This window comes from Lygodium microphyllum, chromosome 23 (genome assembly GCF_053477565.2).
Source record: "Lygodium microphyllum isolate KBCC chromosome 23, Lygodium_microphyllum_v1.1.10, whole genome shotgun sequence".
Taxonomy (NCBI): Eukaryota; Viridiplantae; Streptophyta; class Polypodiopsida; order Schizaeales; family Lygodiaceae; genus Lygodium; species Lygodium microphyllum.
In genome coordinates, this window is record NC_141157.1 from 57,731,246 (window position 1) to 57,750,801 (window position 19,556).

General features: G+C 39.6%; 1 protein-coding gene across 4 annotated transcripts in view; it reads right to left on the reverse strand.

Moving 5' to 3' along the window:
* Positions 1–4,319: 4,319 nt before the first annotated feature.
* LOC148016217 (serine/threonine protein phosphatase 2A 55 kDa regulatory subunit B beta isoform-like) overlaps positions 4,320–19,556 on the reverse strand; it is a 49,736-nt gene continuing 34,499 nt past the window's right edge. For all 4 annotated transcript variants that reach the window (XM_087664362.1, XM_087664361.1, XM_087664360.1 and 1 more), the window contains 7 exons: positions 14,247–14,370; positions 14,010–14,133; positions 10,743–10,811; positions 5,712–5,803; positions 5,515–5,592; positions 5,312–5,373; positions 4,320–5,193 (listed from right to left, as the gene is read on the reverse strand). In XM_087664362.1, the coding sequence (XP_087520488.1) occupies positions 5,060–5,193; positions 5,312–5,373; positions 5,515–5,592; positions 5,712–5,803; positions 10,743–10,811; positions 14,010–14,133; positions 14,247–14,370 (683 nt within the window). In that variant the 3' untranslated portion in view covers positions 4,320–5,059. The remainder of the gene's footprint in view (positions 5,194–5,311; positions 5,374–5,514; positions 5,593–5,711; positions 5,804–10,742; positions 10,812–14,009; positions 14,134–14,246; positions 14,371–19,556) is intronic.

Here is a 19,556-nt window from a genome sequence, read left to right on the forward strand (position 1 = left end):
TTGGATTCCAAGACTTTGCAAGTACTACTTTCCAAGAACGAGCCAAGTGAGTCCATAGCATGGAAGATTTGAGATGAACATACTAATTAGCATTAATAGCATGCCACCATGAGGCCTATGGTGGCATGGAAGATTTGAGATGAACATACTAATTAGCATTAATAGCATGCCACCATGAGGCCTATGGTGGGGGTCTTGAGGGGGGTAGATGTATTTAAGGGCTATAAAGTACATATGAAAGCTAAAATGGTTTCCTGGAAGTAAGAATAGCCTCTAGTAATACTAAACCTTTTAAACTAACTAGAAAAACATTACAATGGATGCATATGCAAAAGCGCATCAACAATAGTAATCAACGCCAAGAATTGCCATTCTAGTCAACATTGCCCTAGCTTGTTGATTGACTTCCTATGAAACAAGTCTCGAAACAACTAGTAATTTATATTGTAAACAATTAGCTTATAAGCGATCTATATTTGGATGCCAAGAATTTTCAAGTATTATTTTCCAAGAATAGGCCAAGTGAGTCTATAGCATGGAAGATTTGAGATGAACAAGCTAATTAGCATTAATAACATGCCACCTTGAGCCCTAGATCTTGGTATTCCCATGTAATATGCTCTGATCTTCAAGAAAGAAGCTCAGAGATAGGAACCTAGACTACTAAGTAGCATATATAGCTTTAAACAAAGCCCATCTCGCAATGCAGCCATGTAAGTCTCCATATCTCAAATATCTCCATCCACCATTATTTCTTGTGTACAAATATGATTCCATGTGAGTCTCCATATCTAAAATGGCTTTATCCACTATTCTTTCTATCGTATAGATATGATTCCAAGAGATCCAAGAAATGTTGGATTGCATAAAATCTTCTTTCCAAAGCATAAAGCAAATAGACTATGTGATCTCCCGCAAACTACATTTTGACCGAGGGAGCAACAACAAAGAATATTAAATCATTGGTACAATGATTGTGTGAGCCACTTTGAGATGCACATTAAAAGGCCATGCTTATAATTTCTAATAGAAAAACTTGTCAATGACACATGTGGAGATCCATTCAAACAATTTATTAGACAAAAATTTCACCCCCAAGTGAAAGCCGGAATGTCCTGTCATACTACCCTTAGTTGTCACCTCCCAAATCCTTTAAGTTCTACTCTATACAACTAATAAGTGAAAACTTGGTGGTATTAACATGTAGCCCTAAAGCAAGTGCAAACACATCCCATATCTCCATTGATTTGCAAAGATTATAGCATACCATCAACCAAGGCTTAACCAATCAAATGTTGCATGGAAGGAAGGGACAAGCGCACTACATCACTATTTACATCCAAATGTGATGACATTGTTGAATATGACGTGTAGCAAGAGCAAAGAAGAAACGAGTCAAAGGGCATCCCTATCTAAAGATCAAGAAAGGGTGAAAACCTTTTTGCCATTCAACTTTGGAGGAAGAATATGTGCTAACAATGTAAATGAAATGAGACATTTAAGGATCAAATCCCCTCATTTGCATAAGTTGGGCTAGAAAAAACCATTCTACATAATTGAAGGATCTTTGAGTCCAGTTGAGTCATTATCCTCTGTGTGTGTGTGTGTGTGTGTGTGTGTGTGTGTGTGTGTGTGTGTGTGTGTGTGTGTGCGTGTGCGTGCGCGCTCTCGTCTAAGCCACTTCGAAGCCAATTTCACAAGAGGAATAATTACACTAGCGGGTTTCCAACATACAAAAAGAGAACATGACTTTAAAAGACTCACTATCTTAATGCAAAGAAGCTTAGGTGAGAGTAAGTTGGAGATTGAGGAGGCAACATCTACTAAAAGGATTGAAGATGGAGTGAAGGAAATGGAAATAGAAGTGCCAAAGGAGGCTCAAAATGAAATCGAAACAAGAAAACAAATAGGTAAGGAAGGTATGGCAACCATTATCTTTTCCATTATTATAAAATTGTAATGCAAGATACTATTAGACCCCATACACTAATATGAGGTTACCCAGGGTTGCATGAAGAAACACCAAGATTTCCTATCGTGTTCTCAATTGTTCAAGCTAGAGACCAAGCTAATACCATTATTGGAAGAGCAAGGGTTTAATTGGATAATTCTATGACAATTCAACAAGATAGGGAATAATCAAGCAACTTTAGACTTCACAACTATAAAAATGAAACTACAACGATTATAATTGTACTCACACCAACACAAGTCAAGCGCAAAATCACCTAGATGAAGGCAACAAGGAGACATACCAAGGTGGTAGTTTATTGAGACTGCAAAACCATCACTAAGTGTTTAAAAAGCCTATGCATTACGCTTCTTTAGGTTCAAGATGTATTACCAATTGGTTTCAATTTTCATTTTGTGCCACTTGTAGCCTTAAGTGGATTATAGCAAAAACTTGGATATGATACATTAGGTATTGTCCAATGCACCTTTCAGGCGCTTTAAAGGATACTAAGCTATGAAAAATCTTTCACTCTCTCTTTCAAATATCATGCCATCATTGTTACGGGGACTCTTCATTCTTCTCACCTTAGTTACTTTGTTTCCCAATAAAGGCATGATCACTAGCAATACTAACGTCTATAAAATTACTACTTTTATCTATTTTCAATCTAAAAAGAGAGTTAACCATAGCTTTTGTTTTGGGGCGACCTTTTTTAACTTTCGAGCTAAATATCTAATCACCCAAAGCTAAAATGTGCAACCCTCAAAATCATGACCTTCTAACATTTAAAATTTTGAACAAGATGCTATTGATCATCTATGGTGCTTGCTTCATAAGGTACAATATATGTCTCTACAAGAAACCACAAAAATGCAACGCACACACTTGCCATCACTGAGAAAATATGTGACAAGGCTAATGTCTTTGAATGTGTGATACTACTATATGACACTTCAATCCACCATGGCATAGCAAGGCTTTGAAAACTTTTAAGCACAAACTAAAAAAATCAAAAGCATCATCCTAATTTTTGGCTTAAACAAGATAACATTGAGATTGAATTGATGCAAAGCCAAGATCTAGCAAGATTTCCCACTCAATGGAAATGGATAGAATATACACAAAGAAATCAACTTAAGAAAGAATGGGCAGCTATGGGTGAACTAGAATGAATTTGAAGGAAAAAGAATTGAGTTGCATTACCAAAGCATCGAGGAAATGGCACTCAAGAGACTAACTAGCAACACGAATACCTTTGAATGGAAACTTGACAAACTCAGTTCCATAATACAATGTTGCTGGAAACTCACCTAAAAGTGGAGAGATGAATCAAAGGCTCCCTAAACATAATGTCAATATCAAATGGTTTGTAAATACATGTGTCATTAACCTTTGCATAGCCCATCCACGTATAGGGTCTACAAAAGCCTTAAACTCCTTAATTGCTGAAAGCGAAAAAGCAAGGTGAAGCTATTGATGTACGAAAACCCTTATAAAAATAAAATATTTAAGCCATGTCACTTAACACAATGTTCCATATGATTATTGACATAGATGTCACAAAAGTTCATGCCAATCTCCAAGATTACAACACACATGCATCAACCAAATGTTTGAGAATTCTTGAAAATAGAACATGTTCCTGATCTGATTGTATGGGAACATGTAAAAATAATCTCGATTGAGAAAATATATCAGTTCATGGAACACTCATGGAAGATCTTGGTAGCTTTCCAATGACATAAAAGGCAAGGATATGTGGCCATGCGTGTGCTCCAAAATTGAAACATATCTTGCAAGATTAAGGCAATGCAACAAAATTTGGCACTTTGGAATCAGTTTACTGTATATGTAGCTAGCAAAATCTTGATTTCAATGTGAATTTGGAAAACCTGATATAGCTTCTACAATTCAGAATTGGCAATGTGATCAACCCACAAGTTTGCTAAATGACAAGTGACCCAGCCATTATGAATTTGCCAAGGCAAGACACTGGAACAAAACATTAAGAAACCTCTCAACTGCAACATTGATCTTCGCTTTCCCCTTCACCTTATTTGAAGATCGTTGCTCTTCAACTTTGGATTGCGAGCATCTATTGAAAAGAACTATAAAGGCACTTCATTACAGAGATTTGAGACCAATTCAAGTGTAGTTAAAATTGTGGTGAGCACAATTATACTGACAATTATGGTGATTATTAGCTTCTTGACAAATGCACGTTTTATAATGAAACCATTGTTCCTTATCACACGCACACGTGCATGTCCTCTAGAAGTGCCAACTTACAAATGCAACTGTGTGCATGCATGTGTGCATGTCTGTGTCCGTGTCCCACCTGCTTTGTCATAGGTACTGCATGAACTTTTGAGTTGGCCCAGAAGCCCAATAATCTTCCATCTAATTGATTCTTAGTAAAACAGCTCATACAAATAATGCAAAAAGAGGCTACTCACTTCCATAGTAGGCTGGATGAGCTCTTACCCTCCAGTTTATATTACAGCCCATGCTTGACTGATGTGAAAAATGGTGACAAATGCAGAGTTAGTTGTGTTAACCAATAGATGGATGGGAGATGAGTTTAAAAAATGGCTATTATTTTGATGATTTATAAAGAGGTAGGTTTATGAAGTTGCTCATATGTTCTGCAGGATCCATGTACAAAGAGGCCTTGCACAAAATGCAGATCCTTTTTTGTAGAATGTAACCAATGAAGTCCACCACCAAGACCAGATAGTTTGCACTACATAATGTTCTTTATGGTACATGTGTGCATGTGGAAGGTACAGTAACCACCTGTGCATATAATAAAGTGAAAGTTATATAGCCCTTCAGATCTTGGCTGTCAATTCTTAATAGCTTAAGGGCCCATACAAAGAATCAATATAAACGCTACACCTATGACACGCCTTTCCCCCATCCTTGTAGGTAAAGAGGCTGATAAATCACCTCAGAAAGGCCATCTATGGCCACATGCATGGGCCCGTCCTACTAATTGAGCTTTTGTTAGTACAAGTTACACTCACAAGACTAACCCACAACTTGCACTAAAGCTTCATGCTTCTGTGAGAAGAAAAATATAATCACCAGACAAAGAAGAATACTCTAGGCATAATACATGTACAAGCTGTTGGATGCCGCACAAGCTATCAGATTTGCTGTTGGGTGCCAAGCCAGGTGCTGTAGCTTTGTTGAAAATGCGTATGATCCATTAGAATCAGATCCAGAGTTCTCATTTCCTGAGAAACAACTCAACATCATTTATTGAATGCACAATCTCCAGAATAAGCCAGAATATTCATGTAATTATAAATACAGTATGTGTCAGTCCTGGATGATGTGGGTCTGTTCTCTTACCACGACGAGGATAGCCAGTTAGAACTCTCCCGCCTCTAGAAGGTGTGCTCTGTGCAGACCGCCTTACAAAAACAAACCATACAAAGTTGAGAACTTCGGACAGCCATCATTAGCTAATGTTGACTGTGTGTTTCCCACAACTCTTAAACTCTTAACTACATTATCAACTGTAACATAGGTTTTACACAAGAAGAACATGTAACCTGCTTGGAGTCCTAGTAGCCTCCAGAGTTGTGGCCTCCTCACTCCCAGCCGTGATGCCAAACACTCGAAATATATTACTAATTCCACCAGAATATACAAATAAGACATTATTTCACACCATCACATAATGTTTATTGATGCCTAAGAGAACATATTCTGTTGTACAAACATTTGAGAAAGAGGTGGATAGATGCACCTGTAAGAACCTGTAGCTGCTCTAGAGCCATCTCCACTCAAGCAACACTCGAACTTATCAAATATTGAATCATTTCCATAAAGATCAAGCAGCTGCATATGAAACCATCATAAAACAATTGATTAAAAGGTAGACTGTTAAATACCAACATAAAAAGGTGAGACTAATAGTGGGACCTACTGGACTAAGTGTGCTGGAAACAAGCCGAGACTACTCATGACAGGATAATTTCTGATAAGCAACAGAACTACTAGCAGTTCTGTGACTTCCTGAGCTACTGTGAGCTCTCTACAGTAGGATCAGTGTGTGATTCGCAGGAGAAAATGTGTGACTGCTGTTGTGGAGCTCAACAGGCCTTGATACACTTCTCCTTCAGGGACTGCAGTCTCTCTCCCATTTGCCCCCGTGAAGGAGAAAAACAAGTACCCTGCCATATGCTACCTCAAACTACCAGAGTATAAAGCTATACCAGCACTGTGCCAACTTTGTCGCCTCAAAGGTGAAGATCATGTCCAGGATACTCCTATCCTGGACAAAGCCTATCTGCATGTTGTGAATGTTGTTTTAGAGTGATCATTTTTACCAAGATATTGTGGCCACTGACAATAAGGTGATGAGATACTACTAACTAAGCTGCCAGTCTCTCTCCTTTGGGAGTACACAAATCAAAAAGTTGCCCATAGGCTCAGTGGCATCCTCCCTGTGCTGAAAAAACTCCTGAAAAGTTGCCAGGATGGATGCACCTAGAAGGTGAGGAAGAAGGCTGACAGACTGCCCTTGCCATGGCAGTTCTGCTACTCCTAGTCTTGAAAGTCTAAAACAACCAGTAAAGGGCAAGCATAAGGGTCGCCCCATCTGACAATGTAACTGGAGAAGGAATGCGCTTCCATATTCCTCTCTACACTGAAAGCTCTCAACAAGAGCTACTCCTGCTCACAGAGAGTCTGTGGCCAGCCACATCACTGCCTTAGAGCAAGCCCTCACAATGTAACCAGGCAAGGGATGCACTAGCATACCTCCTCTATGTATTAATAAACTCTCATCAAGAGGAGCTACTCCTACTGGAAGAGCCACTAGTAGAATTCTGTAGCCAACAAGACTGCCTTAGGCCAAGTCGTCGCTCTCCCATACTGATGCCTATGACTGTGAATCAGATCTCTGAAGGCACCAGGCTGTTCTGTGGCCACTCTGGGCAAGCCCTCACAATGTAACCAGGCAAGGGATGCACTAACAGACCTCCTCCATGCATAATAAACACTCATCAAGAGCTACTCCTACTGGAAGAGCCACTGGTAGACTTCTGTAGCCAGCAAGACTGCCTTATGCCAAGTCCTCGTTCTCCCATACTGATGCCTAGGACTGTGAATCAGATCTCAGAGGGCACCAGGCTGTTCTGTAGCCACTCTTAGGGGAAGTCCTGGCTCTCCCATACTAATCCCTGAGACTGCAAATCTGATCTTCCAGGCCATGAGGCATTTTCAAAGCATCCTACGAGAACATAGACATTGCAATGCTGTACAAGGATTATATAAAACAAAATGGCCTCTTTCTAGGAGTGAGATCATATGGCATTTAAAGGGCAGAAGATGACACAAGAAGGTAGCGACTTGCCTTTGGATGGGATAGTGAATTTTTTGCTGATCAGCCAGTATGCTGATCAAAAATCAGCAAAGTGGTAGCTTGACATCAATTCAAGAGAGATGTTTCCAGCTTATGTAAAGTGACCTTTTTTTTTGCTTTCCTATGAAGGGTTTTGGATGCGGTTTTCTAACAGCTCCTCTGAAGCAAAATTTCCATTTTCAAAAGCATACAGGTTCACTAGGCCCTGGCTCTCCTTGGAGTGAGTTGCTCTGTCTCCAAGCCAGAAGTTGGACACGAGCTGCACTCAATGGGAGTTGTGGCAATCATTGATGGCTTAAACTTCTAGCCCATTTACATTGGTGAGCCTTCAAATCTTAACAAGATATCATCTTTAGCAGGTTAGGCCATCTTGATCGGAACTTGTATCTTTTCCATAAATTCAGCCTGCAGCCTTGTTTTTGCTTTCCTATGAAGGGTTTTAGATGGTAGTTTCCTAACAGCTCCTGTGAATGAAAACTTTCATTTTCGAAAGCATACAGCTTCACTGGCCCTCCTTGGAAATGAGTTGCTCTGTTTCCAAGCTGTACCCAATGGCAAGCATGGCAATGATAAATGGCTTGAGCTTTTGGCCCATTTGCATTAATGAGCCTTCAAATCTTACAGCCATATCATCTATAGCAGCTCAGGCCATCTAAAGCAGACTCATTTCTTTTCAATCAATTTGGCCTGCATAGCTCAATTTCCCGCTCCAGTATTAGCCACCTCGTCATATGTAGCTAAATTGTGTTCCCATGTATCAAGATCCCATTATGCAGAGTCCTGTTCTTAAATATAATTTGAATCAGAATAGATGGTATCATGGCCAAATTACCTAAACAAAGCACTTTTGCTTCTTATAGCTTTTCGACCTGTAATTTAAATGTTGACCTATTTTGTCTGGCCATTACATGTCCGAGGACCATTGTGCATTTATAAAGGTCTTTCACCACAACCTTTAAACCCTATGGCAAATGGGGAGCAATAAAGAGCAGAAGATCTATTCCATGTGATCACCCAATATATAAGGATCCTTGCCTAGGGAACCTCTATTTTGTGAACATTACAGTAACTGGTGGGCCATGAAAAGTAGTGCAATTTGGCTTCTTGCAAAACCCCAAAACCAGCTACACTGTAGACTTAAAGCCAATTCATACCTTTGTATGTTCATTGTTTTACAATTCACTAGACTACCTTTTGGAGAAACCTGAAACTCAGCATAACACTAGAATATTTATAATTCTGTTCCAGTCACACAAGCTAGAAGCTCCAAGAAATCTCACAATCGAGGGAGACATCAACATTTTCAAAGGCCCTATACATAAAAGACTTTAGTTTGTTGCACTGTTCCATACCCAGTGTTCCCTACAAATCAGAATTGCACCATGTAGAGGTGCACCTTTCAGTGAGTTCTTCATGAATAGTGGCATGTCTTCAAACCTACAACTGCAGTATACAATGCAAGCCATCTACTTTGACGCATCCAAAAATCCCCCATCCTCAAGCCTCATTGGAACTCCTTTGGAGTCACTAAATTTTCAAAAGAGCTTTTAGAACAGAGTTACATGTCAATGACTGATGTTGATTGTAGTCCCCAGCTAGCCTAGATGTTATCCATCATCAAAAACTGCCCTCCATAACGAATGGGAATGAAGAAGGTGTTACAGATGGATTCACATCCTAGCTTTCTGGTCGTCTGACAATAGAATCCAATGCCCTCATAACTTTTATCTGTGAAGGAATCACTCATGATCCAACTTGTTTGTTAACAAATGTAAAAGTTGGAAGTTGTTATCTGATTTAGAAGAAAGTCTGAATCACACCAACTATTATTCAGGATAACTCTACAGGTTTACCAACACATGGAAATATTTCCACAAACTCCAGAATCACAAAATAGCAACTCTAGACTAACTTTAACAAGTCTCTTTTAAGGAAAAGGCATGAGGCTCACACGTACATTATAACAATGATAAGGTGCCCTTTATATTGCTTGTACAGCCAAACCCCAGTAGGCAACACACCACATCACTGACACAATAGTCTATGTACGCACCACTCACTGAACACACCACACATTAGTCTTACAGAGTGATAGAAGCCCTTTTACAAATCTAGATTGGCCAAAAGTCACTCCATCCATTGGGCACCCATAATTTCACTTTTCCCACTCAACTTCACATTTTGAAGTCAATAAATAGGAATAATCCCCTTCTTGCTGCTTCAGGAGTTCATACTAATAATTTTATTACTCCTCCTCAGGTTCTCTGCAACTGATCTTTCACCTTGATTATGGTGGATTGCTTAAGGCAATTGGCAGATCGGTCCTAACCCAATTATCGAAAAACCATTCAGATCTATTGAAACAAGTCACCTCCTTGCACACGCACATCTTCCTCAAACAAGGCATGCAAAACTATGAGTCAGACTGTCATAGGGGTTTGGAGGAACTTGAAACCTTAGAAGTTGAGAATTTGAAGTCAAACTCTTGGATAATCATGGTGTTCACACTGGCTTTCCAGGTCGTGTGTCAACATGTTCTTCCTTTGCAGTCAACAAGCTTTGTAGCCTCAACCTAACTTCAGCCATGCACAACACCCAAGTTTGCCCTCGCCGCAGCCATTTCTCAACCTCTACCCTAGTTGCCTTTCCTATCAACTATGGATCATCTTTTTGCCCACTTAATTAATTTAGCACTTGAGAAAGCAGCCAACTGGCTAGATATTATCCATTCCTTGAAGCTAGGGAGCTACAGGGTGATTGAGATGACAGGAATGAGACATCCCTGCATATTTGGGAGCCAGGTCTTCTTCTCTGCTTAAAGGAAGGAAGATGCTCTAGCTTTGCAGTCAACTAGTATGGCTTTCTTTTCCACATCTTTTGTACAAGGAAGCTACTTGCTAGAGTGGCCAACGTATATCTTTTTCCATGAAATAAAAACTTTCTACATACAGACTGTACTGAGCACCTTGAACCAGACACTGACCTCGTAATGTGATAGAAAGCCTTTATATAGACTCGCTGATAGAAGACACTCCGTATTGCTCTATAGTTACATCCATGTACTTCACTTGAGCAACTTCAGACTTGCAGACTTTACTGGGCAACCATTTTTACAAACTTGTTATTTACGTACTTACCCACTTCAAGCAAACATTCTACATAGCTTACCTTGTTCATTATAGCTTACAAAATGGCAATGACCAAAAACATCTCAACAAATAATGCATTCCATAAATCAAATTGGGGAGAGACAAATTTATACCACCAGAAACTAATCTATGGGGAAGTTTTAACAAGGAGACAAAATGCTATGGACCAAAATTGCTAATGGTTAGAGTTGTGCAGAACAGAATAGATATAATACAACAAAGCAAATGATTGTGCAGAGAGTAAGTTAATTATATTGAGCACCTGTGGACGCAGGTGTTCATGCACTCTAAAGGTTGCAACAGGTGCAGATTCCATGTTTATGTCCCAAAGCTGCACGTCAAAAGACAGAATTACTTAAGACAAGAACATCATGTATTTTCCAATTCACCCCGAAAAAAATTTAAAGTAGAGATCATAACTAACATCTTCAGAAGACCAAAAGAACCTGTAATGGACAGCATGTAATCCTAGGAGAGGATGCTGTGAGAAAACAAACAATAAACAGAAAGAATCCCACCCTTGAAAGAAAGGAAATGATTTTTACGAGGCATTGAATTTCCCACGGACAAGGATGGGACTCTTTCTTGCTGTGGGGAAACAGACGACAAAAAAGAATATGTAGAAGACACACTGACAAGGACCAAAGGAGAACCCACCTTAGTCACTGGTGTGCTCTGCTATGCTGCCAAGAGTCAAGCATCTTTCTAAACTGCCACCCATTTGATTAAGATTTCAAAGCAAATGACCTTGAGACTTGAATATGATTCAAACGTCACCCAATCATATGGTGGAGGTTTTGCAAGGAGAAATTTATGAAATACTTCCCAAAAAGGTTGGAAGCAGAAGTTCAGAAAAGTTCTAACACATATAAATAGGTATATGTTCAAATGGTCCAAATTCTGTTGGAATTGCATGCTTGTGTGAGAGTGTACATGTGTGTTCAGCTATTGCACAAGGTGCTTCAGCCTACTTCAAGGGAGACCAGGCAGAAATAGCAGTGTAAAACACTTCAGTGTGGTGTGTCCTGAAAGATCTTGTGTTTAGCAAGCTTGGAAAACTCTGCTACAACCTACCATGTCATTTTTATGTTTTTTCAGAAAAAAGTTTTATACATTATTGATGCTGGGGCAGGGCTGAATAGAAAATAGAATCTTTGGCAATAGAAATTATTTACTATGCAGCCAGGGGGATCTATACCATCTTTTTGGAACGGTCTGCATTTAAACAGCAGTGCACCCATGCTTTTAAAGGCAAATGAATGGTTCCTGTGATGCCATAGACAGTGGCGAAGTAATACTAGTCTGTTTTATTGCATGCATGTCCTATGTGGATAGAGGTGCAAACCTTCCTTCTCACTATAATTAGCCTGCCATCTAGCTTCTGTTCCCCTAGTAAATCAAAGGCATGTTGAATAGCAGGCATCTGACACTGTTGTCAGATTAAAGATAGATCTGCTCTACTAGATAGGCATCCAAATTTAATTCTAATGGAAAAGCAAATGTTAAAAGGTAAACAAAGGCAGCTTGAGCGAGTTGAAGTGAGAAGCAACAAAACATCTCGAACAAAGCAAAGACAACTGCAAGCTTGATGTTGGGTTGATCTCAATGAGCCCTCCACATCTTGTAGTGTCAGCTATATCTTGGAGAGTGATTGGACAAGCACCCATATTTGCACTGCCCCAGAATGGTGAGGGGATTGACCACTGATACTATTGAAATTTTGAATGAAATGAATGAATGCGCCACTAGAATATGTTATCGTATACTGTATTGGGGTTTCAATTATCCTAATACACAGAGGCTGCTTCAGGAATATGGACATATAACTCAGCTGTATGTTACGTCTTTACAAGAGTATAATCAACACGTGTCAACTAATGGACAAGACTTTGTCAATGGCTACTACTATGTGGAGATCTTCACAATTCTCCTGCTTGTAAAGACAATATTAGGGGTCATTCTCATATGATTACACCTGGAAACACTGCTCGAGAGTTCATTTTGAGTCAGCATTTCCACTAGATTTGAAAGAATTTTTGGTCTCCTCTTCGAATGTTCAACTCGCACTCAACATGTGAACAGCCATTTGCCCAAAAAAACAGGCTATAATTTTCATTCTAGCACTTTTGCAGATTGTAAAGTTACACAAGATCATTGGTATACTTGCAATGCACGTCAAATAGATGTTGCCACATCCAAGTTCTCGAATGCTGCTCCAACTTGGATGGGATTGTATTTCAATATGTCCATGGATGATGTTTGACTGCCTGCAGAGAGGTGGTGATTGAGTGAGAACGGCTGTCTTATGCATCAGCATGGCTATGATTTGAATAAGAGAGACGTGAGAACATAAATGTTCCATAGTCTCAGCTTGCTGTTCATAAATATCAAGAGAGCGCAGATTGTGGAAATAGTACTCAGGGGAGCAGAGGCAGAAGGTTTGGTGTCTGAAGCAGCAACTGCAAGCCCTTGAGGAGTGTACTCAATGTCTCAGCAGGAGAAACCCTTATGCATCATGGTAAGTATGGATTGCAGCAAACTGGTTTTCAAAAGCTAAAAATAATGCACTCTACTAGCCAAGAAATGCATTTCATGTGTACAGAAGCAAAGGGCGAATGAATATTGTCAGCCAATGAGTTCTTTTATGTGTTGCAGTTCTTGGACAAATTGGAGCTATCCATGTCTGTATAGTCCTTATATAAGTATCTGCAAGGTTCATGATGAAACCTAGGAACATGTTAACACCACTCAGGTCAGCTTGCCTAAGCCTTATGTGCAAAGCACCAATCATGTTATGGATATGTGCAAGTTATTATGCCTACGTAGGGAATGTCAGAAATTCAACCATACAGATCCTGCTACAGGCAAAGGCCCTGTGTAATGAACTGACCAAGGAACAAAATTATAAAGTGGAAAGATTCTAAATTGATCACTCCACTTGGGAAGAAGAGTCTAGTCTTGTGAATCAGGATTCAGTATCCCAAGCTATTCTCAAGCTGAGGACACTTCAAGCTTTTTTGAGGAGAGAACAAGAACATCCAAGTGTTTTGACCTTTTGGTTAAGTTCTGTAAATCTTAAAAGATAACTACTTCTGTGCATAAGCTTCCAAGCAATTACTACTCTTTTTCAAAAATTCATGTGCAACTTAGTTGCATTTACCTTCAACCTAAATGTGAGGTGTAATTGACATTGCCACGACCTAAAATGTTATGTGCAAAAGTATGTGTGTAGGTCTGTCTCAGGTCATAAAGTATCCTGTTGTAGATTCTGTAGAAAATGTTTTCCTTGAATCTTAAAAAGGCTTCTTTTTCTACTAAAATGGAAGGCCATTTAGAATGAAACATGAAGAAATATTGGCAGACTTTTTATTCCTCTTCACAGCTGTTTCACATGGATTAGAGAAGATGTACATACACTCCAAGATCTGTATTGACAATTGCAATTGCAATCATCCAATCAACATCAGAAATATTCGAGATATTTAAAAACTTTGGGACCAAATCACAATTAGATTGTTAGATGATGAACCTTGAGAGTCATATAGTCCCTGCTTAGGATGTAGCGACCACCTCTTGAGAACTTAAGATCAGAAATAGAAGCAATGATCTCTGTAAAGACAGTTCTTGCTCCTTGTGCTTCTTGTTCTTCAAACCTGCACACCAGCAAAACTAAACTTATCATAGCATATAGAATAAGGATGAAATGCAGTAAGAGTTATAGAAAGAGCACTGCTTCATAAACATTGTGAATCAGCCAGACTCTTACAGTTTTGTGTGTCTATCACACAAAGCAGATTGCCGCATGTCTACAAGACGAACAGTGCCTTTTGAACTGCTGTAAGCAAGTGTGCTGCAATGAGATGGATGAAATTCAGCTGACGTGATCACCTCTGAAAACCACAAAAGCAGTCAGTTTAGAAAAACTTACAGTTGATAAATCCTTTCCACATAAAACTTAGTGACTTATCTAGTGTTGAAAACAAACAATTGAGCTCTGTGACTAATAGCAACAATATATTGCACTCAACAGGTCCCAATCCATATGTAAAGCTCATTACAAAGATGCACCCTCATTTCAACTTTAAAAATGGCATTAGTCAATTTGGTTTTACAGTAGACACCACTGGATTAGGATGGTATTTTATATTTGGTATGGCAAGGAACAAATGCCTTGAATGGATCACCTCCTATCAGCATGTTCAAAGTCAAGTTCACAATTTATCCAAGGAGACTCTGAAGTCTTTCTGAAGAGACTCTAAAAGAGCAAGGGTAGAAAAAACTAGCATAACAATTCGACAACATAAGAAAAGGACTATCTTTAACTGAAAAAGGAAAAGGAATTCTTGTTTTAGATGAAAGATCTATCAATGACAATACCCACCTAAAGAGTAGCAATTGAATACCAAGATAGTAATGCAAGTGAGCAAGATATGTCACGACAAAATCTTGCTGTAAATCAGCTTTAAAAGCTGCAATTTTCTGCTCCATTCCCCAACTGATAGCACATCATCAACATAGAAGATAAGTTTTATGCAAAGGTTAACATTAGAAATTGTATTCTCTTTATATGTGTGGTATATAAAAATATTCTTAATAATTATTCAAGTCCCCATTTCAGTAGCTTGACCAAAGGCCAAAACTCAATTTCATAACTCCAAAATGCATTTCCATTTCTCCATGTCTGAAACTCCTAGCAACTAGGTTGAATGTGATATGGCAAGGATGAGAATTTATAGAACTTTCTCAGCCCAGTTTCTTAGCAGTCTTCTAGGAATTTGTTTTTAATTCAATTTATTTGGAACTGTATTTGGGATTGTACATCAGCCAAAGGAATTCAACCAATGCATGAGTTACTACTTTAGGCTAATCCTGAGGTAGCTCAAGACCCCCTCTCCTATCCAGGTACACCCTAGTGAAACCAAGACATTGGACCAAGGGCCATGAAGGACTGCCTAAGGGTCTCCAATGATAGCAAAGGTGATGGAACTCTCTAACCTTTGCATCCTTGCAGTATTTCTTTACACTTTATTCTACAAGGGAAGTGCTCTGAAAATAGGAAACTAGGCTAACAACTTGAAATCCCTACAAGTTCCTTCGTCTCAAATCTCGCCCAATTTCAACAAATCAAGGCACAATCTCTAACAACTCTAGAACAATTTAGTGTCTACAGTAGCATGCAACCCTAATCCTCAACTTTGTCTTGATTTGAGAGCTCAAGAAGCCAATTAAGTCTTCTTCCATTGCATGCAATACATGCCTGTTGTAGACCACAAAATGTCTTCTAATCTGCTGCTGATTGGCTGAATTACAGCAATAGGTCTTCATAGATGGCTGAGATCTGCATGCACGCAACCCAAGGCATCCATGGAGCAAACCCCAAATCAAGGAGATTGCATTCCCAAAGGCAGAAAATTCTCAACAGCGGCACATCAGGCTCAAAACGAAGGCAGGTGACAACAACTCCAGCCCTAGATCAGGCTTCAACAACATTCCCAGCTGAGATCAGGTTGGAAGAGAGATGAGCACCAAGGGGAGAGAGGAATCAGACTTTTTCCCTGCCCAAAAAGTGCTGAAACAGGTCACCCAGCAGCTGCCCTACATTATGGGCCTTTCCCCAAACTGCATGGCTCCCAAGAGAGTCTGACTGGCACATTGCAGATCTGCACAGATCTGCCAATGCTAACAGCTGGCACCTCCTGATTTTTCAGTTATTTATAATTTTAGCAAGCGAAAACTAGTTGGGCACTGCCCCGTTTGACCTTGCATAGCCTCAACTTTGAATCTCCAACCACTTTGAGCTTGAAAGTGTTTGAAACCTTTCACACACCTTAGTTTAAGACATTAAATGGTTGAATTCTCTAACCCCTTTGAAACTATCACCTATCCTCCACGATTGTCAACATCCCCCATTGCCTAGATTATTTTTGACTATCAGCGTGACTCACATTTCGACTTAATCTCACATGTTGAAACCAACCTTTCTCCTCAGATTAAGGTGGTAAATAACTTGATTAAGCACTAATTACAGCAAGCATAAAGTTCACGTAAACTGAAAATGCACACTTTACCACTTTAATATTGGACATTGGACACCCTTTTGGCCCCAAAACTGATGTCCTTGTGGTATTTCTTTATCTTATATTGCAAAAGGAAGGAGTACAACTCAGAGGATCTGATCTCTGCTAATCCAAGTGCCTCTTGTCAAAACTAACCAGCAAGTCTCCAAACCAATTTGCCCCTCAATTTGTTTGGGAATTGGCCTTCACCCTGCTCCTTGGAAGACAAATTAAGCCCCAAATCTAATATTGGTTGGCTGGCCTCTTAAATCTCCCTAAAATTCCTCAATCTCAACTGTTGGAATTCAAGTCCTAGACCCTCAATTCGGAGCACACATCCCGAGGTGACTGTCAAACCCTAATTTTTGCTCTAAATTAGAGTTTACAGCACATATTGACCGAAATCTCTTCCTCTAATGGCTCAAACTCCTGGAAAATGCTAAGATAACTTAAGAGATGGCTGGGGGATAAGAAAGAATGTTATAGAGAGATAAACTTTAGAGTTTCATCGAGAGAAACGCTATAAAGCTATTGTTGCCTTGCTTAAACAGTCATGGAAGCTATTGCTTATATCTTAGACTCACTAGAAAGAGTGTTGCCCCCTTCTGTATGCTGTCATCTACACTAGAAGGACCTTTAGCTGCTATCACTTGCTTCTAGAGGGCTCCACACTACTGCCACATGTTGTAGGACTAATCCTTGGTAACTGCAAATCACATCAGCAACCTCTGCTTGCCAAGTGCCAACCTTTTAACACCATTTTCCAATATTATCTAGCTTATTAATTCATTTTTAAAATTGTAATTCTGAAAATTAATTTAATAATTATTTTAGTGCTCAAAAAATTAATTTCACCAATCAATAATTAAATTGACTAGGCCAATTTGTCTTCCAAGCATCCCTAAGCAATTATTAGCTCTTAGACCGGTATTAATTAATTAATTAATTAATTCCTAGTCCCTAAAGTCATCACTAACATCAGTGACCAATAAATTGGTCTAGGCCAAAATCTAACATTGGATACCACCTAGTACCTATCAAACATAACTTATTACAACTTTTGCGTCTTGCCTTTGGGACCAACTGATATCTTGAGATCCTAGGTCCCACACTGTGAAATAATTCACTTGCACCTCACACATGCAAGTCACATTAGCACATTTGATTAACTTTTAATCAGATGTTACGCAAACCAATAAAATTTCATGTCTTCGTGACATATGTGAAAGCAAAAATGCATTTGTTCACTGAAATCTTCCCATCAACTTGTCCCCAATTCTTTTTGCGAATCCATGGCTCTAATTCCTAAACAATTGCCATATTCAATTTTAAGTATCCCAATAAACCTTACATAGTATCCATTATTTGATTGGCGCCATATATAGTTCTTTTATGGAAACATGTAGACCGTTAATAGACTCTCCAAAATGTCACCAATGTAGCATCCCTTAGAGACTTCACAATAGTCTTTGGGATCATTCATAGGCTTAGCATCTTCAAAGCTCAAACATAAATGAAGAGAAATACTCTAAAAGACACAAAAAGATGGAAACAACTCTTTCATCTGCCAATGGAGAAAGATATTCAAGAAAAAAACTACTTTGTCATGCAAGAGAGAAAAAAAATGAGAGAGAGAGAGAGAGAGAGAGAGAAAACAAAGAAAGATATAGTAACATCCACAAAAGGAATAACCTATGAATATGTGGTACAAGTGAAATGATGTCTCATCATGAACTACATATAAAACCGAATAAAAGCTAAGCAAAATCAGATCATGCCAACTAAGAAGATGTGACTAAGACTAGCAATTAGCTAGCTAAGTCCGCTCTTGGAAAGTAAATGCTATCATGTCACCCCTATGGTGTAAAGCAGATTTGTCATGGGAGGCTGCCTCCAGTACTCCCAATCATCCAGCCTCATGAGTCTCATGGATGCTTCCTATGGCAAGAGATGATGTCTCAGATCTGGCAATGATAAGGGTGACGTGGTCATCTCCTTGTGAGCCTTGTGCATCTCTCCTTGGCATAAAGTTGTAGCTTGCACCAAGATAACTCCTCATGGGGACAGCATGTCATCAGCATGTCATCATTGAATGGTGAAGGGGTAGTCGATGAGGGGGAGAGGGCTTTCTAGTAGCAATCAATCATGGTGAATAAGTTTGTAGGCACCCTTTGTCTAGGTGGAAACGAAGAGGTTGCACCTCAATCTCTCAAGGGGATCTCTTTGGTGTCTATGCCCTCCAAGCTCTAAAAACAGCCCTAGGCATCTCTGATCACATACTACATAGTCCACCATAGTGTCCCAAAGCCATCTTAGAAGAGAGGGTGGTAGCTCTCCATAATCTCATAGTTGTATAGTGTAGTGGCATATCTAGTGATCCGTCATTTCTGTAGCTGTCTGAGATAGGTGGCAGATACAATCTTCTGCTACAATGCCCTTGTATCCCCATGTCTCTATCCTTGGCTAGTGCGAGGAGGTGCACATCTGGTCAATGGCACATCTGAGGCCATGTTACAGTGGTGCGCCCATGTTGGCTGGGTGTGTGATCAAGCCATCCACTGAAAATTGCAAGAAGTGTGTCTGAAACTATGCATCTTTGTATCTACCTCCTGTGCAGGATACCTGGTCCTCTCAATATCCAACTTCACAATCTGCATTTCAATCACTTCATTCACTTCAGGACAGAGTAGCAGAAATCAAAGGATGTATTCAGATGGAGAGAGTCTGTCGATCCTCATCCCATATGAAGAGGTCTGCAGGTGATGTGTAGCAGAGAGTCAAACAGGGGGGAATCACGTACATCAAGTCAGACATAAAGTATGTTACCAGATGGGGCACACAAGTGAACAGGCCTAAAGAAGACCAGCAGAGCAGTCAAAAAGAAGCCATGCACAAAGCAGGAGACCTAATGCTCCTTGGGGCAGCCTATCTCTACTATGAAAGCCCCTGTCACAAGTACACATACCCAGAAGTATTGGTGTTAGAAATAGATTCGCTGTAACAAACTTGCCTGTCCAGTT